Consider the following 24,417-nt stretch of genomic DNA (forward strand, 5'->3'; position numbering starts at 1 on the left):
ATGGCCAGTCCGCCACTGCCTAGCTGTGTTCAATCAATTCGCAAATTCCTCAGAAGACACTTGCGAAAACGATAGCCACAGTTTAAGTTATTTTCTCAACAACGATAGCCACAAAACAGAATGAATGCATGCTCAATAACCACAAAACATAAGCATAGTCTTGAGATTGTGGTTCATACGGACACTAAAAGTTGCACAAGCTCTTTTTAAAACTCCTTTAATCCTCTGGCAAAGATTTCTTCAGCTGTGCTCTCTCTCAGCAGGAGGAGCAAACACTGTCCCACAAGCCCACCTCTGGTGAAAAGAAAACTCTGTTGGTTTTAAGTGCGTGATCTTAATCCTCAGACATGCCGCACAGAAAGAGATGCCACGGTCGTAAGAAAAACATCAAGGAGGTATGTTTCCTCACATGCAATTACACTTTCTTATAGCCTATTCTTTCTAGCACTTGCCATGAGTCAGATGTCAAATTGCTGTCTAGTATGTTCACATTTCATTTGTAATGGAACTTAAATGCTACGTAAGCACTGATAACTGCTTCTGTTAGAAGTTAATTTATTGCTTATGGCTAGTCGTTTGACTAGTCGTTTAAGTAAACCATAAAGTGAGTGTGTTTGCATTGTAGCCTATGACCCAGCTGAAAAGACCAGCTAAAACAGCCTAAGTTTGGTAGCCTGCAGCTGGGTGAGCCTTTGTAACCAGTGTTGCGCAAGCACCAGATACGAATGCAATGTGTTCAATTAGCCCTAGAAGGTTTTAACCGCTTTGCATATTTGTACAATGCTCAAAGCAAATTAAGCTTTAACTTTCACATCGCACAGAACGTCTTGAAACGAAGATAATCCGGCCCGACCATTAATTTGCCGCAATTATACGTGTGTTCTGGTACCCTCGCGCACGGGAGTGGCTTTATCTAGGCGTGAGAGAGAGGAGGGCACCTTACTTAAATGATAAACAAACTTAAGTTACCTGAGTTACAATTCAAGAGACGTCGTCATGGCATACGCTGCGTACTGGATGATGCTCGTAAGTAGAGACATGTCGAAATGTACAGCAAACTTTCTTACTTGAAATATGAATATGTTTTGAGGGTGTCTGTCTTTATAACAACTGGCAATGCAAACGCTTCAGCCTTAGGTCGATTTTTGTTCGCACAGACTCACTTATTGGAAAACCAAAACAATTGACTCCTTGCGATGTAGGGCGTTGTCGGTTTTATTGATGTCGGTGAAGTTTGAATGCTTTTGCTTGAATTTGAAAGTTTCCTACTGTGTTTTGCTGTAGAAATGAGAGGATTTGGCAAATTTACATTAAGGCCAATATATTCGAAAAGCGTAAAAAAAAAAAAAGAAATGTTAGCAGATGTTTAGTAGTATGCCCATTTCCCATAGAACAATTCAATTAAGGTTTCTTTCTTTCTTTTTTTTTTTTTTTTAACAAAGACTTAAAGAGGTTGATCTCCCTCAGGTTAGGGGAGACTATGTTTACTCCTCATTTTGGCAAGAAATGTTTTACCCTCAAGGTTATTTTCATTCAATGTGACAGGGCACTTGTACTAAATCAGTCTCTCTCTCTCTCTCTCTCTCTCTCTTTATTTCTTTCTTTTCAGAATAGTGAGCCCTCTGCACAAAAACAAGCCTGTGTCCCTCAGACCTCAAGGTTTTGGGTAGGTACATCAACCTTTGCTTGCTCGTTTATACTCATCCTTTTGAATGTACTTTTTCCAGATAGAAATTATACAATAAACAAACAAATATAGCAAATATTAAGTTACAAAAACAACAAGGTTCTAAAAGTAGTGTACAGTGGGCTAATGGCACACCTTAAGGACAAATAGCTTTTTTTGTGGTCACAAATGTATCAAGATTGTATGAAAATAAATAATAACAGAAAGTTGTTTTGATTAGAATTCAGTTGTTTGAAAAAAGGTGAGGGGTCTTTATAGTGACATAGTGTAGATATAGGGGCAATAGTTACAGTGCAAAATTTCAAGTATTCAACAAATTAATCTCCATTGTGATTGGATCAGTCAGTGTGAGCCTACTTTGAATTTTTTTTTTTTTTTTTACAACAAATGTATTCCTCACATTTAAGAAAAACAATGTGTTTTATGGGGGCATTTAGCTCCTGCAACAGGGGGCTTTTAGCCCCAAATACTATCCTTTCACGTATTAGACAGTTATTGAAAAACTTTCATCACCTTGAACAAAACTAAACATAACAAATAAGTATTTTGTCTCCAAATAAATGTGATTATTTCAGAGATTTTCATAGCTACATATATTTACAACATTTTGAAAATGATTAAGTATTACATCAAATTGCCTCAAAATTAAACTTTAGACATTACACGCAATGATCTCTTGGATCAGGACAATTTTGCAGTGCAAAGTGACAAACAGGTGTTTAGTTCTGTGGTAGTTTTTGATGCTATTTAATATTTTGGGAGACAATCAAATCAAATGTGCCTTTTGCCAAGGCCCACCTTTAGCCCCATTGCACCCTACTGTTTAAAGAAGTTCCCATTAATGTTAAGATTTTATAACCGTAGTAACTATGGTATTCTGGCAGGAACAGAAGTAACCATGGTAAATGTTTGTAAGAGGTATTATATTTTTTGTTGAATGTGGTTACCAATTCAAAATTAATAAAACCATTTTGTTAGGCCTGTATCCAAGGAAAACTTATTGATCAAGTCAACCTCATATGCGGTGGCTTCTTATAGAACACTGTCACCCTCTTGTGGACGTTATGGAGGTGCTTGTTCACTCTCAGCCAGGCAATTTTGCTGTTCTCACTGAGTCAAAGCCCAAACTAAATCTGCTATCACATATATAAACTGTAATACTTGAAAGCCACAGATGTTTTATAATCCAGCACTCTCATTTGTGCACGTCCAGCCCAGAAAATATAAAATAGCATTCCTTTATGACACAACTCTCCTACTTCAGAGAGCTATATACCTGCAGAGACATGGACAACTTGTGAAGTGGAATGCATCTATGAATGTGTGGCAATAGTGATTTACTTGTTTGGTAGTAGGTCTCTGGTGAGCTGCAGAGTTGTCCGTGTCCCGTGACTGTGTCACAAAATGTGCGCAGGAATATTTTGTGACTATAAATATCCTGAAACTGCACTTCATCAGTAGCTCCAGTTACAGTGACATAAACCTGGCAATGTCAAAAGCCCTCTAATCTCAGTATTAAGCATGGTGTAAGATGGTATCTCTAAAAAATTAAGGTATTGTTCACCCCAAAAATAAAAATTCTCATTGTTTATGCACCCTCATGTTGTTTCAAGCCCGTATGACTTTCTTTCTTCCATGGAACCCCCCCAGATGACTGGTGACTGAGGCTAAAATTCTGCCTAACATCTCATTTTTTGTTCTATGGAAGAAAGAAATACAGGTTTTGGACCAAGTTTGGCATAGGGGTACAGTATATTATGACTGAATGTTCATTTCTGGGTGAACTAACCCTTTAAGAAAGCTTGAGAATGCGTGATTGAGAGTTTCTCAAAATAAAACAGCTGGTTTTACTGGCCTAGTGAGCAGCTAAACATGCTGGTGTGTCTGCAAGTGTCAATGATTATACATGGCAGATAAATGTCTCTTTGCATAAACACGTCTGTTTTTTAATGATAATTTAAATTCTGTCCTCAGGTGTTAATGTCTGTTTGAGTGTTTATGCAAGTGTCAGGAAGGTATGTGGGTGTGTCAAACCTTTTGTTTAACAGATTTTTTTGTAATTGCGTACATTTGTGTGGATGAAGCGTCTTAATGCGATCAGGCTTGTGTGAGGGTTAGGTTTAGGGGTAAGGGTTAGGGTTAGGTATAGAAAATATCATTAGCATAGTATAAAAACACTAGAATTCAATGAAAAACCCCCACCATGATAGAAAATAAACGTGTGTGGGTGTATGTGTATTTCCTTCTGGTATGTGGACAAATGCAGGATGTTCCTGTTAGAAAGGTCAAACTTCACCCCATTAAGGACATAATTATTCAAATTTGGACCAGGCTTTTTTTAGTTAAGCTTCTCATATTGGTCTTGTTTACATGTACACTTCAGGTCTTGGTTTTAAAAAGCCTCAATTAGACTCATGTCATGATTTAGATTGACCTTAGGACACTACATGGCCAAAGTATGTAGACACCCCCTTCTTATTAACGTGTTTGGCCAGGCCTCTTAATTCTAGTGAAGACAAATCTTAATGCTATGGCTTGCAGTGACATTCTAGAGAATTGTATGCTTCCAACCTGGTAGCAAATGTTTGGGGAGAGCCATCTTGTATGTAAGAACATGGTCCAGACCTGAACTCCAGTGAACACCTTTGGGATAAACTGGAATGGCGACAAAGGAACAAAGTTTTATCGTGAAGAATGTAGAGGTCATGAATTCATGGAAAAACACAAAATAGCTGTTCAATTGAACATTTATTTTACACAATATTTACACAAAATTCACCAAAAAAATACAATAAAAATGAAACCTAACGTGCACTATCCATTGACAAGGCTATCGGTACACCACTTTTGTTGGAAATCTCAACATAGCAAAAATAAATAAATAAATAATACTATTTTATTCATTGGTTTATAAAAATGTGAATCACCATTGAACCTGAGGGTGTGTTATGTGTTGTTATTCAGCTGTTAATGTCATAGTTGTTTACATATTAGCTAACTGCTTGCTAGTTACTACTATATGATAACCAATCCAAAATGTAAATGTTAACCTACTTGTGAGAGAGATCTGAAAGGTGGAAAGAAAAGCAATAAGTTAGCTATTTTTCTAAACGGTGTTAGAAAATGCTAGCCTTTGTTCTGTGTAGAGCAGCATTGCTCCTAGATTTTATTCAGAGTATATTTTTTAGAAAAAGTGTTGAAAGTAAGGCTGTTTCATGTGCTGTCAGTTGGGAAGTATTGATGTTTGTAGTCCACACCCAAGCCCTTAACTGATGTATCTCACCGAACAAACATTCTTTGTTCTGTGCATTTGGGATGGATACCAGTACACAGTGTTTAGGCATTTGAGTGGAATGTTTCATAAGTGCAGGTCTCTGATTTATTTCCTCTTTACTGTCCTATAGCTGCACTTTGCAGTTACATCGAGTCCATGTTTTCCAAACTGCACTGATGAAAATAACCTTTTGTGCTGATAACTGAAAAGGTCTTACTTTACCATTCTTCCGGCTTTCTGCTGGAAAAGCAGATGTCTTGACTTGGGGTCCTTTTAGGGGTTTGTTTGGCTTGCATGCCCTGGGTCAAGTGTATCAAAGCTTGGTGATCTTAGTCACACTTGGCAGCCGACACATGAATGGAGACGTAGAAGTCTGGTACTCCCTTGTCCACCATACAATCACTTTTTATCATACATAGTAATCTCTCTGTGTTTGTTTCTGTATCTCTCTATTTATCTCTCTCCACAGCACTATGCATAAGAACAGTAGGTCTCAACTGGTTTTGCTTCATGACCCAGATTTTATCAAGTGGTGACCCAACACAATTCCAAAATATGTAGTAAACAACAGCAAGTGTGATTTAAAAGCATAACACATTTGAATTGAAATTTGTACCCAAATATTTAAGAGTTGGATTGGATGCACAGCCTTGTCCCCTCCCTTTTAAAGAAATTTCTCTTTTCTGCAGAAGTCATATATGTTTAGAATGACATGAGGGTGAGTAAATGATGACAATTTAAACTTTTGTATGAACTATTCCTTTAAAAGTTAATTGACTATCCTAACTACTGTACACATGCATATGGCTAGTTTCATTTTATTATTTGTATTTACCCTGTTGTCCTTGACCCTATCAAAACAGACCAGCGGCCCATTTTTGGGATACAAACCACCAGTTGAGAATCAGTGCATTAGAAATCAGCATACCTTTGCTTCAGTTAGTTTGTACTTTGTTTTCTTTGTCAGCTCAAGAATTTTAGTGTCTCTGTGCTCCTCTTGCAAATGCACCATAAAAATCACCATAAACGTTTATCTTCGGAACATGCCGGGTGCAACAAGCAAACATACGCCCTATCTGTCCTAAGTGTATCTGGTATATCTTGGTCAGACAATATAAATTCCATGTGCTTCCCTTTTTTAGCCATGCCCCTTTCCCCCCCTCCCTCCTGTTGAGTCCGCCTATATTAGGAGCTCTAACTCCTCCCCTTTCCCATCTGTGCTTGGAACATGCCTCTTCTCCCTCCTTTTGAACCCACCTCCACTAAGAACCACTCCCCTTTCCCCTCCGCTCTGTGCCTGGAATATGTTGTAGCTCAGACGGCATTCGCACACACACACACCCAGCCAGAGGCAGGGAGAGTTACAGAGACGCTGCTAAACACTAAGCACCGCTAGACATGGGCCAATTCTTCAGCTGGATCCGCGGCACGCGGGACCAACCAGTCCTGCAGGAAGCCACCGTTGAGCAACAGGTCTCACTTACTGGATATACACATACCGAGGTCACAGAGAGTAAAGTGTGCATAGGTTTGCTTTAGTATTCTGCAAGAGTGTGTTTGAGGTGCAGAGATTTGACTCTGTTGACTTGACAGTGCAAGGATTTAAACATGCTTTTCTAACTTTGGCTGAGTGTTTGGTCTGTCACATAAGAGCGCTGGTCAAGAGGTCTTGTCTTGGCTGTGGTTCAAGTCCTGGGGGAGGAGTGCTGGAATGTGTGGGGAATGCTCGGAAATGTGTTTTGTGAAGTTTATAAAGACAGTGAATTACTAGGGCATTTAGCACTTGAATAAAACTGCACCTCTACAAATGGATTTTCAGTCACCATGAACTGTTTGCCTGGCAACAGATTCAAATGATGTAGTGCACAGTGCTTTTAAAGGCTTTTATTGATTGCTTTTTTGGGTGTGTTTGTGAAAAAGCAATGGCGATTAATTGGACGATTAATGATAATGTGTTATGTCTTACCACTTAAGAGATACAAAATTTGTAGAATTAGTCCTTAGTTGTCCTAGTTCACAAAAAATCAAAACTTCTGTTATCATTTATTCAGCCTTATGTTGTTCCAAACCCATATGACTTTCTTTCTTCTTTGGAATTCCGTTCGCTTTTATTGTATGGGGGAAAAAAAACTGCAATATAAGCGAACGAGGCTGCCAGTCCCTAACAATCCCTAAACATCTTTTGTGTTCAACGGATGAAAGTCATACAGATTTCGAACAATATGAGGGTCTCATGACAGAATTTTCATTTTTGGGTGAACTATCCCAATAAAAGGTACAATGTACATGTTGTTTGCTTTATAAATTGAAAATCTGTTGAGGGATATTGTGACATATGTTTCCCTGTTTGGTACTGACTTTTGCATTTTCTGATATTTTAAACTATTAATTTTCCTGATTTGTGATTATGATACTAATATCTCTACCACCAGCTTTGATTCCTGCAACACAAAACTGGTGTTGTGCAGATGTCATGGGAAATGCAGAGTCATTTTGGTGTTATGTATGAGCTGAGCTCTCCTGTGTGTGGTTGATGTTAGCCAGCGGCTGCAGTCGAAGCACTCAGAGCTGCACATACCCACAGTGCAACATGCCACCCTTGTTCAGCATCAGCTACTGACGTTACACCAAAAGATCTGAAGGGAGACTTGATCAGATTACATACAGATAATTCTTCATACAGAACATGTGAACAGTTGATATTTACAGTACAGCAAGAAAAAAAAACTTTGCAAATAAGATTAACTACACATAAAAATATATGATTGGTAATTTTTGTGTGTTTTAACTTAATTTTTGTCACATTGAATTTGATGAAGCAAAGTTTTTAAAACAAGCCATTTTATCGATTTTAATAATTTTATTGGCAAAGCATATTTTGGAATGTCATAATTTTAAATGTCACACCAAAATTGCGTTTTATCACACCATAAAGAATTATACAGTTTCCCTAAAATGGTATCCAATGACTTATATAGACCAATATCTTACGATAATCAACAGAAATAAAGGCAAGATATTGGTAATTACTGTATCTGAGAATGGTGTTTTGGTGTCACACCAAATGACACAAAAAGTGACTCTAGACTTGCAAAATCTTTACCTTATGACCTTTAGAGATGCTATCTGATCTAGTTGGGCAAATATTGCTTCATTACATAGGTAACATACAGTATTGTGTTACATTTAATATAACATTTAACACAAGTTACTTATTTCCCCGACTAGATGTTTAACTAAAACCTAATTATGCTTGAACATTCAAATTTATGGTACAAAACAAATTAAGGTTTCATAAGATTATTTTAACGTTATATGCATAAGTATATATGCTAAAGAAAATCTAGAATCATTTCAGACTAAAAGCACTGTGATAGACAGCCAACAGCTCTTTAAAGCTGAATTGTGTAATTTCTGCACCACTAGTATCACCAAACGGATTTCACACACATATTGGGCCTAATTCATGAAACATGAGCAGAACAAATTTGTGTGTAAATGCATTATGTAAACTGTCCCATTGAATTGAACTGAAAAAATTACTCACATTTGTTCTGCTCCTGTTCATGAATAAGGCCCAGTGACTGTTTTCAAACAGGTTTCCTGTACACTCACTCAACTCTTTAATAAGGAGCACCTGTACACCTACTAATTTATGCAATTATCTAATCAGCGAATTGTGTGGCAGCAGTGTAATGCATAAAATTAAGCAGATAGGGGTCAGTAGCTTCAGTTAATGTTCACATCAACCATCAGAATGGGGAAAAAAAATGTGATGTCAGTGATTTCGAACATGGCATGATATGAGGAGTTGCCCCTTCTGTTGCTCCACTGCCAGCTGGTCTTCCGTGCCTCCTGGGAACCTGAGTAGGACAAGGGGAGGGAGAGGGGAGAGGGAAAGAGAGCGGGAGAGCCCGAGAGAGAGGGGAGAGAGGAAAAAAGAAATACACTCTGGTTCCCGACAATGGTGCCATTCGGTCCTCAGCCTGCTATACAGCGGTCCTCCGCGACGCCGGGTGATGGCACTGGTCTTCGCCTCCTGGCAGACGGTTGTGGGCTCCTCCGCCTCCTGGCGGATGGCAGCGGGCTCCTCCACCTCTTGGCGGAAGGCAGCGGGCTCCTCCGCCTCCTGGCGAACCACTCAAGTACCACTGGATCGTGTATCCTCTGTCAGTGGCGAGGGCTCTCTGACAACGGGTCTTCCTCCAATCCCGGGTTTCGGCATCACTGTGGCAGACACGCCTCTTTTAATAAGGAAAACACAACATAAAACCGCTTTTCAGCATAACCAAAACACACATCGACACACACACACACAGCTCTGTGTGTCTCCCTCTCTCTGGCATCTCCAGCTCCTCCTTATCTGTCTCTCCCACTGATTGGGGCAACTCAGCGCCAGGCATGCATCCTCACGGCCCGGCCACGCCCTCCTCCTCGTCACAATCTCCAGTTGACTTAGACTAACCTGTGGGATAGAAATATTGTTGCTTATAGACTCTTCTCTGTTTAAGGGTATTTTAAGCTTAATTTTGTGTATTGTATAGTGTATTGATTTTCAATGGTTTGTGTGCTCAGTTAGTGGTGCACTATTGATCTCAACAGCTACAGGAACATGTTTTCCAACAGCATGCCCTTCCAATAGCACATACTACTTTTTCTGTATGTCTGTGTGTGCATGCACGTCTTTAGGTGTGTGTATTTGCAGATTCAGCAGGGTCACAATAGTCATTGCTGCTAATATTAGTTTTAAAACCAGTGAGTTTGTGAGATGGTATTTTTGTACCCTAGGTAGTGTCAGAGATGGACTGTCATATATCTCAGCTGTTGGCTTCATCCCAAATGCTATGCAAACAAGTTCCCTGGCACTGCCTGACTTCAACTGGCATGTGTAATTACATTTTGGTTATGATTTTGTTGCTTGTCATGCTTTGTCATGGGATGGTGTGACATAGTGGTTAAAGATTTGGGGTGGTACCTGAAAGTTTTTGGCTTGAAAGCAGTAAGCAACATGTCATGAGTTAAATCCATTGTGCCCTTGAGTCCACATGGTTAGCCTGAACACTTCGCATGGGAGGTTCTCATATGTGCTGGGCATGATCAGAGGCTTGATCAACGCTGACTATCACTCCTGGAGTCGCGAGTTTGAATCCAGGGTGTGAGTGACTCCAGCCAGGCTTCCTAAGCAACCAATTGGCCTGGTTGCTAGAGAGGGTAGAGTCACATGGGTTACCTTCCTTATGGTTGCAATATGGTGTTTCTCACTCTCGGTGGGGCACGTAGTGAGTTGTGCGTGGATGCTGCAGTGAATTCCGTGAGCCTCCACACGTGCTGATTCTCTGCGGTAACATGCTCAGCAGGCCACGTGATAAGATGTGTGGGCTGACTGTCACATAAGCGGAGGCAACTGAGATTCATCCCCACCAGGATGAGGCAAGCAACTTTATATTACTGAGTTGATATATAGTAATAAACAGCAGCAATTAATATATTTTTAGCTTCAAAATAAAAGGCAAAGTCCCCAGGGGCTCAAACGAATTAGGGGATAATTTATGTGAATTAGTTCATTTACAAGAACCGTCTGAATGAACCGACTCACTAAAATGAATTGGAGTTCCCAATGTTAAAAAGAGGTGAATATTTTTATTTTAACCTAATTTACATGGACTGTTCGATAGAACCATTTCACTTAAATGATTCAGAAGCACTACATTTGAGAGAGAGAGAGGAAAGTTTAGGTGAGCGCGTTTGACATCCCTGGGCACCATTGTAGCGTTTGCAATAAAATGTAACAAATGTACCATTACGTGATGCTATAGCACTACTCGTAAAATGGAGCTCATTACTTAAAAAGCTACACCATTGTGAAAATAGCTGCTCCTGTCACGCTACTGAAATTTAAGTTAATAGCATTGCTACTTTTAGTTAGATATTCCCAAAAGTGTCTAGATTGGAAGTGGAAAAGTTAGAGAAACTCAACATAAATATTGATTGTAAATGTACTGATATTTCCCTCCAAGATGAAATTAGTTTAATTTAAATATATACTGTGTGTGTGTGTATATATATATATATATATATATATATATATATATATATATACACACACACACACACACACACACACACACACACACAGTTGTGCTCAAAAGTTTGCATACCCTTGGAGAATTGGTAATATATGTACCATATTTAAAGAAACATGAGTGAGCAGGCAAAACACATTTATTTTATTTCTTATGGGATTCATATTCAACTGTAGGTTATAACAAAATGGCACAATCATAAAACAAAACGTGGCAACAAAGAAAAAAATGAAATGACCCCTGTTCAAAAGTCTGCATACCCTTAGTTCTTAATACTGTGTATTGCCCCCTTTAGCATCATTGACAGCATGCAGTCTTTTGTAATAGTTGTCTATGAGGCCCCAAATTCTTGCAGGTGGTATAGCTGCCCATTCGTCTTGGCAAAATGCCTCCAGGTCATGCAAAGTCTTTGGTCGTCTTGCATGAACCGCACGTTTGAAATCTCCCCAGAGTGGCTCGATTATATTAAGGTCAGGAGACTGTGAAGGCCACTCCAGAACCTTCACCTTTTTCTGCTGTAACCACTGGAGGGTCAACTTGGCCTTGTGCTTAGGGTCATTGTAATGCCGGAAAGTCCAAGAGCATCCCATGCGCAGCTTTCATGCAGAAGAATGCAAATTGTCTGCCAGTATTTTCTGATAACATGCTGCATTCATCTTGCCATCAATTTTCACAAGATTCCCCGTGCTTTTAGAGCTCATATATCCCCAAAACATCACTGAACCACCACCATGCTTCACAGTGGGGATGGTATTCTTTTCACTATAGGACTTGTTGACCCCTCTCCAAAAATAGCGCTTATGGTTGTGACCATAAAGCTCTATTTTGGTCTCGTCACTCCAAATTACAGTGTGCCAGAAGCTGTGAGGTGTGTCGAGGTGTTGTCGGGCATATTGTAACCGGGCTTTTTTGTGGCATTGGCGCAGTAAAGTCTTCTGTCTGGCAACTCGACCATGCAGCTCATTTTTGTATCATTGTATTGTGCTCCTTGAAACAACCACACCATCTTTTTCCAGAGCAGCCTATATTTCTCCTGAGGTTACCTGTGGGTTTTTCTTTGTATCCCGAACAATTCTTCTGGCAGTTGTGGCTGAAATCTTTCTTGGTCTACCTGACCGTGGCTTGATATCAAGAGATCCCCGAATTTTCCACTTCTTAATAAGTGATTGAACAGTATTGACTGGCATTTTCAAGGCTTTGGATATCTTTTTATATACTTTTCCATCATTATAAGTTCCATTACCTTGTTACGCAGGTCTTTTGACAGTTCTTTTCTGCTCCCCATGGCTCAGTATATAGCCTGCTCAGTGCATCCACGTGAGAGCTAACAAACTCATTGACTATTTATACACAGACACTAATTGCAATTTAAAAAGCCACAGGTGTGTTAAATTAACCTTTAATTGCCATTTAAACCTGTGTGTGTCACCTTGTGTGTCTGTAACAAGGCCAAACATTCAAGGGTATGTAAACTTTTGATCAGGGCCATTTGGGTGATTTCTGTTATCATTATGATTAAAAAGGAGCCAAACAACTATGTGATAATAAATGGCTTCATATGATCACTATCCTTAAATAAAAGACAGTTTTTTTGCATGATCGGTCATATTTTCAAAATCAATGCCAATATTTCACAATTTCTGCCAGGGTGTGCAAACTTTTGAGCACAACTGTATGTATATAAAACTATTAATTCAGTCTGACAGACTGATTCAGCCAATGCATTAAACACCGATGCGTGATTAACAGCTATAAATGTTTCTATTAATAATAAGAAATTCTGCATTATTTTTTGTTAAAAATACCATATCGTCCTCATGACAATGAGATTACTTAACTGTTTTTAGCCTGTTTTTATCTGTGATAAACTCGCAGCAGATGAGCCAATCTCCATCTCTATGTGAAACTGCACATCAACCCGATGTCATGTTGAACTTGTAATAATGGACACGCATGATTTTCTGCGCCTTAGATTAACTTGCAGCTGTTTTCCACTGAGGTGACAGAAGATGTCAGTCACAACAGATGTTTAATTGACAGTTTTGTTTGCTCACGTCACTTACATCGTCAGTGAGAATCAGAATATCATTCTTACAATACGAATTTAACCACATGCTGCATTTTCAAAAAAAATAAATAAATACATTTAAAAAAAAAAAAGTTACCAGCCAAATGATGAGTTGATTACTCAAACTCTGGTATTGTTTCTCCCTTGATATAACATGTCTGCAGAAGCAGAATATGAATGAGCGGAGGCAGAGCTGTGTAGTTTATTTGAGAGCGTGCGTCCAGTTTTGAGCGAGAGTTGCCCGTGTGCAAGCGGAGAGATTCACCCTGGCGCAACCGGTACATGGATGTGCTCTTGCATGTTGTGCTCTAGACATTAACAATATTATAACGCCATAGAGCTATGGTCTATTAAGCAGGACTATGGTCCATTATGCCAATAATTTTCATTTTATCTCCACAATAAATTGTAATTGTATTTATATATCTTTTTATTTTACTTGGTGAAATTATCATCAATCACTGCGCCTTCCCTGACATGCTCTGGCGCCAAATTAACCCCTACCCCTAAACTTAACCTTAACCTTACCTTAGAAAAAATAACCTTGGTTTTATTACAGTTACCAGTTTCACCATGGTGTTTTATTGTAAATTTACAGTAACCACAAAATTAACCATGGTTACTATATTACCACCATATTACTTTAGTAACACCATGGTTAATTGCATTAAAACTATGTTTTCTGCCAAAAAAAAATGGTTATTACAATATTACTATAATAATACAGTGATGCAATCTACACACAAGTGACGCTGAGTCGCAGTGTGAGTGCAATCCACAGACCCCGCCTCCAGATCAAACCCCTCTCTGCACTCCCTGACATTTACCGTAACCAAATCACTGTGATGAAATCAACATTTATATAAATTTGTATCTATTATTTTAAGTAGTATTAAAGGAAATGTTAAGAGTGGAAACAAGAAATTGGATGGGGAAAAAGAATGGGACAAAAGGCAGAATTGAACCGGGGTTACTAGGACAACACTACACATTCACATCATCTTTACCCCCCACGCCACTGCAGCGACACCTGTTGTCTAGTTTGTCATATATTTCTGTGGATTCACCAGACAACTGGGATGGCAATAGCTGCACTGTGTGGCAGATGCTATTTAAAACGGGGTGCAAATAGTCACAGTTTTGTATTTCATCCTTCATAGAGTACCAAGCCATTAGCTTAGCAACATGCTAACATTAAACAACTGTAAGTCAAGTCTGTGCACTTAAAGAGAGGAGTGCTATTTGTGTGGTGCATGTAGTTGCTGCATAGGTTGTTACAAATCTGTCTCTTATGAGAGTCTATTTATGTAATCAGACAGCTTTCTATGTAGGTTTTGGAACATAAAGATTTTGTAGAGAATCAGCCATTATTCAGGAAGACTTGAAACATTGAAACAACATGTTTGTATGAGGTGTTATGCTTGAATAAGCAGACAGACAGCAAACTGGCTCCAGGTGCCCACTGACTCTTGGAAAGGAACTCAGTCAACAACCTCATGGAGATTGTACACAGCTAAATTTAGACAGAATTGCTAAACAGGACATTTGCAGTACCTTAAATTTCAAAGTTAATAATACTCAAAGTGTAAAGAGACAGAGAAGGTAAAAAGCAGAAAAAGATGGAAAGGGAGAGGAAATTGTGATGTCAGAGTTGGTGTCTAAGGTTTAACATGATTGATTCAGTTCTGTTGTTTTGCAATCATTGCGTCATAATGTGCTGAGTCTGACTCAATCAAATCATACCTGAAAAGATATGTCTTCATCATTGTCACATGCTGTGATTCAATAATGTAAGATTTCTTCAGAATTGTGACATCATTCAACGTACTTCTATGTGTATGTGGCTCGTGTCTGCATTGGAACGTATGAGGATATGTGTGTTTGTGTGTCTGTATACAGTACAGTGGTAGTCCCATGATTACATTTAATTTCTTTGTGTATATTTGGGGCTTTATTTGTGTATATTTGGGGTTCTTTAGCTGGCTTAATTTTCTGTTGTATATGACCTCTTAGAGTTCAAATGGAAAGTCATGAGTGAAAGTAAATCTATCACCAGAATCATATTAATTTAGATGTTAAAATCTTTAATTGCCGCAATGTAAATAAATCTAAATTAAAGCACATTTGCTATCCTACTATAATGCAGGATTATATGGCAAGTTGCATTTTAATATTTGCATATAGAATTATTATGTTTGCATGATGAAGCCACTGTTTTTCTCCAAACCTTAAGATGGTTTGACAAAGCCAACATGCTGTTATTCTACAAACCTTGTTTTTAGGATTATTTCAAAATCCTTAAACTAAAGCTATGTTCCAAACTACACACTATACACACTTACATAATGTACTATGCACTAAGTGTAGTATCATCCCAAATGGAACAATTAACAGTTTTATACTGCACAGAAGCATTCGCCGTATAACAGCTGACGGAAGTGATGTTTCAAACCCAAGCGTTATGTTGCCGCTAGCTTTAATTGTTTGCACATAAAGAAATTGTAATACATTAGGAAGAAGGAAATAATAGTGGAAACAGTATTCCAGCAACCTTGGACGGTATGTGCACATTAGCAATCATATTTTCTCACAAAAAGACCAAATCAAACTAATTGTACAAACAGTGCCCGCCCAGTGGATATGACATTCACCTATAGCGTGTATCATTGCAGATGATACATGATAGAAGTTTAATTGATATTTGTCTTTTTATCATTAGACAAGACAGTAAACATTACAGGGAACTGTTAAGAAATGAGAGAGGGAGAATGAAACACCCAAGCACTTTAAACATCATAAGCTTTTACGCGTCTGTCATGGGTCTGATATGTGGGACCGTTTAAATGAGACTGCACACCGGTTTATTATTGTGCTAACATGATGGCACTGACAACAAAACAAACTGTGATTGGTCATTAGCATGTCTCAGACAGCTCCTTCATGTAGATTAGAAACTAATCGGCCAAATAGGACATTTTATCTGCTGATGCAGATAATTTAAAAAAACCAATCATGATTTGTCGGCACCAAATAGCACCAAACAGAGTTGTAAAAACCTTCCAACTATTTTTTTTATTGATTACATATTGTGTAAAATACATATTAAATAGATTTTCTGTCTAATTTGCTGACATTACATTTTATTGCTTATATCATATTGGCCATCAGGCACCCTGCTCTCCATGCCATTTATGTCACCATCACCCCTTGACCTTAGCATGTGGGTGGGGCTCAACACTGATGAAAGACTCATTTATTAACAGATAAGTGTTGCTAAGCAATACACTTGTTTAGTTGCTCTCTGTTTCTTGTCCTGCTGAAGCATGCTTCGTTTGTGCACATACCTCTCCATACTCAAACCTTCATACAGTGCCACATTTTCAGATGAGCAAGTTATATCATAAATCAGATGGATGAAACCTTGTTGTTTTGGTCGCTCTGTGCAAAGGGCAGCTCTTCATATCAGTTGCTTTTGATAATTGGTTATTTTTTGTTTGCCTTATTTGGTTGGAGTCAAAGGTTCCTGTCTGCATATGTGGCTTTGTGGAATGTAGCTGCATTCCAGCATGCATACGAAAACAAACTTAGATATTTGGGTGTTTAACTTCAATTATATTTTGTTTTGCGAGAAGTGTTTTTGGGTTGTGATGTGCACCTCAAAATCTCCACCCAGATTGGCAGATTTTGCTGTCAGAAAGGTGGGAACTTTGTCACTGGGGCGAAACCTTTTTAATGACATGAGGGTGTACAAGCATTTCAGCTGCCTAAAATGTACAAAGGTGTTACCGTATACTTTGGGAAAAACTAAGAAAATACCATGTTTTTTGACACTACCATGATGGTAATGCTATGGTATTCTTTGACCTGACAGTAACATTGAATTACCTTGGTAAATGAATATGGTAATCAAAAAGTACCATGGTACTGTATGTATCAAAGTACAGTCGGAGTCCTGGCACATTTGGTAGTGCACATGCTTACAACACAAGCTGTTGTTCTCATAGGGACAATAGATAGATAGATAGATGGTTGTTGATAGGTGAATAGTTGTCTCAGTTGTCTCATGTGCTGTATTCAGGGCTTTGTTATTTTTTGCTTGTGGCCTTTTCTTGTGCAGGAAATTTGGTGGAAATCTCACTGTTTATTTGACTTGTGCATAGACAAAAGTGGCCCAGGTGTTCTGAATATTAAGGGGTCAAGTTTGGCTGGTTAGCATGTAAGTTATCCTAGGGTGACCAAACATCCTCTTTTTCCTGGACATGTTCTCTTTTTCGGACCTTAAAAAAGCGTCCGGCCGGGATTTCTAAATTTGCGAAAATGTCCGGGATTCGGCTTTAGTTGCATTATGATGTGCATCTGGTCTAATACTTCACTGTGTGTGTGCGCATATTTGCATTGCTTTAACCCCTCTTTGTAAGTCCCACCTTCTCACACACCAATTGGTCGATTATAAGAGGCTTGCAGCAACTATTGGCCAAATTCCTGCCTGACAATCTCTCCGCGAACGCACGAAGCGCTGTTATGTTCGGCATCAAACAGTTGCTTGACAGTAGCAGCAAATGACAGCTGAGTGGAAACAATGCCCAAACGAAAGTGAAAATTTACAGAAGATTTGCACAAAAAATTGTTACATTGTCACATTGCTTCATTTTCCATGGCCATTCAAAATAATAGTAATAGTAAATGAAGGTACACTCATGGCATCAAATATTTTATTTTAGTACATTGACATTCAAAAGAATGTTGGAAATTTTTATTTATTTAGATATATTTATGTTATGCTAATAGTGTCTTTTTCACTGTATTAAAGTTTGCATTCATAGTAACACTGTTTTGAACCCTATTATTCCACCCCACCCCAATCTTGTCTTTGACCGTTGTGCCCCGTCTCTGCAGCGATGTACGTTTTTTCCAGCGTCTCGCAGAGGAGCATAACGTTTTTTAAGATGCAGCGTCAAGTTAAAGGAACTTCAATATTTAAAAATGCATCTTGAGACACCAGAATTCTTTTCCATTCATTGCACTGCATCTAGCTTTTTTATCGCAAGAACGCATTCTTTCAGAACAGCCCCTTATGTGGGCAAAAAGCCTGTTTCTCCATTGATGTCATTCAAAATTAGCCATGTTCAGCTATGGTGTCAGTTTGTAGGCGAACACGGATGGCTAATTCAACCTCAGGAATTTCCTAAGGGTTTTTCCAATTTACATTATCAGTAAAATAAGGTCTGTGGTAAACATTGCTTGAAGATACTTTACTGTAATATACACAGACATACTTCAAACATGAATTCTGAAGCTGCTGAGTAAAAAAAAAAAAAAAATGGATGTTGGTAATGAGTTGCTAGATAAGGACTAAAAAAATCCACAAGCATGTGAGTGAACGTGCCTGACGAAATGGAAAAGAAAACCATAGTAGTTCTTATCTAACAACTTGTTAGCAACATACACTGATCAGCCACAACATTAAAACCACTGACAGGTGAAGTGAATAAAATGTATAATCTCGTTACAATGGCACCTGTCAAGGGGTGGGATATATTAGGCTGCAAGTGAATAAGTTGGAAGCAGGAAAAATGGACAAGCATAAGGATCTGAGTGACTTGACAAGGGACAAATTGTGATGGCTAGATGACTGGGTCAGAGCATCTCCAAAACAGCAGGTCTTGTGGGGTGTTCCCGGTATGCAGTGGTAAGTACCTACCAAAAGTGGTCCAAGGAAGGTCAACCAGTGATCCAGTGACAGGGCCATGGGCGCCCAAGGCTCATTGATGCGCGTGGGGAGTGAAGGCTAGCTTGTCTGGTCCGATCCCACAGAAGAGCTACTGTAGCACAAATTGCTGAAAAACTTAATGCTGGCCATGATAGAAAGGTGTCAGAACACACAGTGCATTGCAGCTTGCTGTGTATGGGGCTGCGTAGCCGCAGATGGTCAGAGTACCCATGCTGACCCCTGTCCACCGCTGAAAACGCCTACAATGGGCACGTGAGCATCAGAACTGGACCATGGAGCAATGGAGGAAGGTGGCCTGGTCTGATGAATCCCATTTTCTTTTAGATCATGTGGACGGCCGGGTGTGTGTGCATCGTTTACCAGCTGAGATGACAGCAAGATGCACCATAGGAAGAAGGCAGGCTGGCGGAGGCAGTGTGATGCTCTGGGCAATGTTCTGCTGGGAAACCTTGGGTCCTGGCATTCATGTGGATTTTACTTTGACACGTACCACATACCTAAAGATTGTTGCAGCCCATGTGCGCCCCTTCATGGCAACGGTATTCCCTGATGGCAGTGGCCTCTTTCAGCAGGGTAATGCGATCTGCCACACTGCAAAAATTGTTCATGAATGGTTTGAGGAACATGACAAAAAGTTCAAGGTGTTGACTTGGCCTCCAAATTCCCCAGATCTCAATCTGATTGAGCATCTATGGGATGTGCTGGACAATAAATCCGATCCACGGAGGCCTCATCTCGCAACTTACAAGACTTAAAGGATCTGCTACTATCGTCTTGGTGCCAGATACCACATGACACCTTCAGAGGTCTTGTGGAGTCCATGCCTCGATAGGTCAGAGCTGTTTTGGCGGCACGAGGGGGACCTACATGATATTAGGCAAGTAGTTTTAATGTTGTGGCTGATCGGTGTAGCTTTTCAAAAAATATTGCAGCTTCTTAATTCACGTTTGGGGTATGACTGTGTGTAATTTATGTTGTGGAACAAAATGTCCAAGTATCTTCAAGTAATGTTGACCACAGACTTTATTTTACTTGTAAATCAAAAACTGCCATTATAAAAACCCAAAGGAAAATCTCAACAACACATGGCTCAAAATGATAATTCTCTTCAGGATTTTTGAACTACAACCTGAACAGCTCTATTCAGACAAATTAATGTTTTTGCAAGCTATATATATCTGACTAATATTTCATAATACTATAGTAGATGTTTTACCAGTGCCTGGTTTTTGGAGGGCCGGGTCATATTTGGAACGGCACACTGCCATTCTCCTACTACTTCTGCCATGTAGATTTGCCGAAAGCAGTAAGAGCAGTATGGGTAGTGAGCCATTCCGAACTAAGCTATAGACTTGTTTTCCCCTGCCTGCTGCCTATTACATCACAGGATAGTCACTAGTGAAGGACTTGGGACTGTGCTAGTTCTTGTTGTGCCATTAGCCAATCAGCGTTGTAAAGACATCAATGCATGGGAATGCTAATAGATAACTGAGTCATTTTGATCATGGTGAATCATTAGTCATCCATCTATTGGGTGGTTATGTTTGTGTTTTCATAGTGTGCTCATTGTTTTTACCATTGATTAAATTTGCATGTTTGACTTGGCTTGATGTGAGCTCAGTCATACACCAGAGGGCGCTGTTCTCATAAATGTTGGGCTAAGTAACACTGTGATCGAGTAATTAGTCATATTGGAGTCCTGTCTGAAAAAACAAACCAGCTTTGCCTTTTGTTTTACCTATAGAAGTGTATATAAAGTTAGTGAGCCAAAGCATGCAGTCGCGTACGCTATGTAACATGCTGTGTTTCTCTTACATAAGCACTGGACCGAGCTCAGTTCTGCTGCAAGTCCATGCTTCCGTTTGAAGCAGGGCTCATGAGTCAGAAGTTTTCATGCTCTCCAAATGTATTTCTCTTTTTCGTCCTTTGCCTTTCCATTCTGATTTGTATTAAATCAGTAGTTTTCACACTGGGGGCCACAAAGGGGTGCTGGGGGGGGAGGGGTAGATGCATAGAATTATTATTATTAGTAGTACTTTGAATAAAAAGCTAATTTTCATTAAGTAATTTGTAACACATATTTTATATAATTTCTGTGGGGTCCACAAAAGGAAATAAAAATAAAGGAAATTTGTGATTGTTTTTTAATTTATTTATAAATGTTCATCTGTCTTCTTTGCAATGTATGGATGTCCAAGAATAGTGTTTTTGTGTTATGTTTTTATGAGTTTTTCCTCTCTACTGTTGCCTTTAGCTTGCTAACTGGATAAATGACACTATTTTTTGTAAAACTACCTTGGAACAAATTTTATTATCAAAAGTGCTAAACAGATTAATTTGATTTTAATTCTAAAAAAATAAATCATATTCTAATATTGGGTCGAAGATTATACACTGTAATTTTAGTACAAAGAAAATATTTACCAGATCATATTTCAATATTGTTTTGGCTTTTAGTTTTGGCCTTTAGTACAATGACAAATAAAAGCCTATAATTAATTAATTTTTTGAAACAGAATATTGTATTTATAATATCACACTTATTTTTCACACACAGTATAAATGGATCTGTATTAATAAGAATATATAGTTGCCTTTATATTTTAGGAAGGGGGTCCTTCACAAGAGAGTTATACTATTTGGGGTTCCTTTATGGCATTAAATAGTTTGAAAACCTCTGTATTAAATCATTCTCTTTCTCTCTCTCTCACGTTCCAGTCCTCCTGTTCTTTTTCCATTCCCTGGGTGTGGTTTGACGCTTATGTGATGCTGTTTCTCTCTCTTTGGGTTGATGGTTACGTTGTGCAGTGCAGATTCCTGAGTAGTGAGTGCATTTGACACACCCTGCACTGAAAGGTTTGTCTCTGTACTGCCTCTTTTCCTTTCTAGTCCTCACAGGACGGTGCACAACTGCTTATCAATCTAGACCTACCCTAACCCCCTCAAAGCAGTGTAGTTGTCCTATCTTTCAAACCCACAACCACCACCCCAAGTCCAACTTCCTGTTTCGTATGGAAAGAGTTTGTCAGTGTTTACTTTTCCTGGCTAGCAGTGCAAGTGGGCGGGACTGTGCCCTCTCAGCCAATCAGAACTATTAAACAGTGCATCATGGTTTGGGGGCAGGATTTTCAGTTGTTCAGATCTTTTCATCTGGCTAAAGTGGGAGGAGTTTGAGACATAAGCCTTCAGTGCTGGGCGTGTTTCTGTTGGTGTATGTGTGCATGGGAGATATATTTTGTATGTTTCAGACCAAGAGGATTTAAGGTAACTCTCATTATACTGGATTCTAGCCCTAAAGTGCGCAAGTGAAACAGGACGTGCTCTCATTTTTGTTACAGATGGTACGTATCAATAGCTTTTGGTTTTCTGTGTGTGGTTTCCTGCCAGTATACCTGCCTATAGCTGAAGATTGTGCCAACTGTGCTGCAATTCATGGAAACTGTTACGAAGTGTTTGGCACAAATGAGACTCTGCTTGTTTCGTTGTCATCTGAGAAGCCCTGAGTTTGTTTCTTACTAACTATGAATCTGAACACGGTCTAGTTTTTCAAACTAATACACTAGTCTTACTTTATTGGAAGCAATAGGACATATTTTTAAGTTTACTGTTTTTGTTCACTATATTTGCTTACAATGTTTTAGAAGCCATTTTACTTCTTAGAACCGATTTATTAAGGGACTTGATTTCAATGTCAAGCAGAGGTCTGTCAGTGTGCTCACATTTTTTAGGTGCTTATCACAACCTTAGTATGGTATTTTTATATTTTGTAATCTATTTTGAGTGAAGCTGATGGTGTGAGGTAATGTTTCATGTTAGTAACCATAGATGGGTAATTAATTCATTTCATAATGCATAAAGTGCTTTACACTCTGTCTGATTGGTTACAGATGGCTGAAGGTGCAAGCCAGATGGAATCTAGCATGGACTTGTTTTCTTGGCCCAGTTTATGCTGATGCCATCATGAGTGAATTGGCTCTGTTGGGCTGTTTTGGAAACCTGCGTGCTCACTGTTCAGTTACAGTCGAATATGCACAAACTGTCAAAAGGAAGTGGTTTAATTCATGTTGAACCACTTTAAATGTTTAAAAAAATGAATCCATGCAGATACGTGCAGAAAACAACTACAAAATAGATTAAACAAATCAAGTCCACTGGATTATTCCCAGTTCTACTACATTATACCAGTCATTTGCCCATACTTTGCTGCTAGGTATTTAGCGCATACTTGGAGTGCATACTTGATTGCTTGCAAGCAGCAACTTGAACTCTAAAATATACATTTTCCGCAGCCAGGATGTTACCTCATACTAATGTAGATCTTTCTCTTTCATTATAAGGTTTGTTATGAACCAGCCAATATTACAGTTGTTAGAAGTCACAAAATGATTTATAGACATGCATAATTCATCATACTTGCATAAATCACTTCTATATTTCCATAATAGCCTAGTTTCCATCCACCTTTCGCGCTGTTTTGTTATCGACAAAGTGAAAGTGTAAAAAAAACTTCTGCCCGTTTCCATTCAAATGGACTTTTAACGATAAAAATGGTGTGCGTGATGACGTCATGCTTAAAAAAATACTTTGTTGGATAAGTTTTGTTTTTTTGCAAAAGAAATCTGCCCTTAAGCCGTTTCCATACAGAAATGTGTGTTTATCACTAATTCGCCTCCCAGATGTCCCTAATTTTTTTCCTCTGAAGTTTTGGTAAAATGGGGAGCATTTGCCCTTCTGATAGGATTGTAATATTGGTCCCAGGTTGCCACCTGTTCCGACCCGAAAGCAAATCATCATGGCCCTGTTCAAGCTGGCAACCTGCACCAAGTAGTGGGGGAAACTTTCAGTCTTAGTATAAGGACCATCCATCGATGTCTATATGCTGTGTGCACAACTATTAAAGAAAAATTGATGCAGTGTAATATCAGGGTTTACATATGATACATTCCTGATATTCAATATGATATTTTGAACAATCATCTAATCTAAAGCATCGCCATCACAACTACATTATGTCCCGCATATTTGTCCTGCAACTGTTAACGACCAACTGAACTTGATTATCATCTAAAATGAATTTTAGTGTCATAATGCAATTTACATTTTCTGAAGAAGCTCAGCAAATGGTATCCGAGGTAAAGAGGGTTAGATTTAAAATATTTAAATGTTTTAAAATGTTCAAAAGCTTGTTTTCTGAGGGGGCCTGGTTAGCTCAGTGGTAAAATATGCTGGCTACCACCCCTGGAGTTCGCTAGCTCGCTAGTTCCCAGGGCATGCTGAGTGACTCCAGCCAGGTCTCCTAAGCAACCAAATTGGCCCGGTTGCTAGGGAGGGTAGAGTCACATGGGGTAAACTCCTCGTGGTCCCTATAATGTGGTTCGTTCTCGATGGGGCACGTGGTGAGTTGAGCGCAGATGCCGCAGTGGATGGCGTGAAGCCTCCACACGCACTGTCTCCGTGGCAACACGCTCAACAAGCCACGTGATAAGATGCACGGGTTGACGATCTCAGACGCGGAGGCAACTGGGATTCATCCTCCACCACCCAGACTGAGGCGAATCACTACGAAACCACGAG

At 39.1% G+C, this 24,417-nt stretch overlaps 1 protein-coding gene across 23 annotated transcripts in view; it reads left to right on the plus strand.

Annotated features, from left to right (window-relative positions):
* The first annotated feature begins 272 nt into the window (after window positions 1-272).
* Window positions 273-24,417, plus strand: part of LOC127430708 (calpastatin-like) — a 50,444-nt gene continuing 26,299 nt past the window's right edge. For 2 of the 23 annotated variants that reach the window (XM_051680683.1, XM_051680686.1), the window contains exons 1-2: window positions 285-395; window positions 1,610-1,666. In XM_051680683.1, the coding sequence (XP_051536643.1) occupies window positions 348-395; window positions 1,610-1,666 (105 nt within the window). In that variant the 5' untranslated portion in view covers window positions 285-347. Of the gene's footprint in view, window positions 396-938; window positions 1,027-1,609; window positions 1,667-6,273; window positions 6,465-22,019; window positions 22,185-24,417 lie in introns of those variants that run through there. The other 21 variants (XM_051680680.1, XM_051680692.1, XM_051680676.1 and 18 more) reach the window with 17 other exon arrangements.

The sequence above is a fragment of the Myxocyprinus asiaticus genome, chromosome 40 (assembly GCF_019703515.2).
Source record: "Myxocyprinus asiaticus isolate MX2 ecotype Aquarium Trade chromosome 40, UBuf_Myxa_2, whole genome shotgun sequence".
Classification (NCBI taxonomy): Eukaryota; Metazoa; Chordata; class Actinopteri; order Cypriniformes; family Catostomidae; genus Myxocyprinus; species Myxocyprinus asiaticus.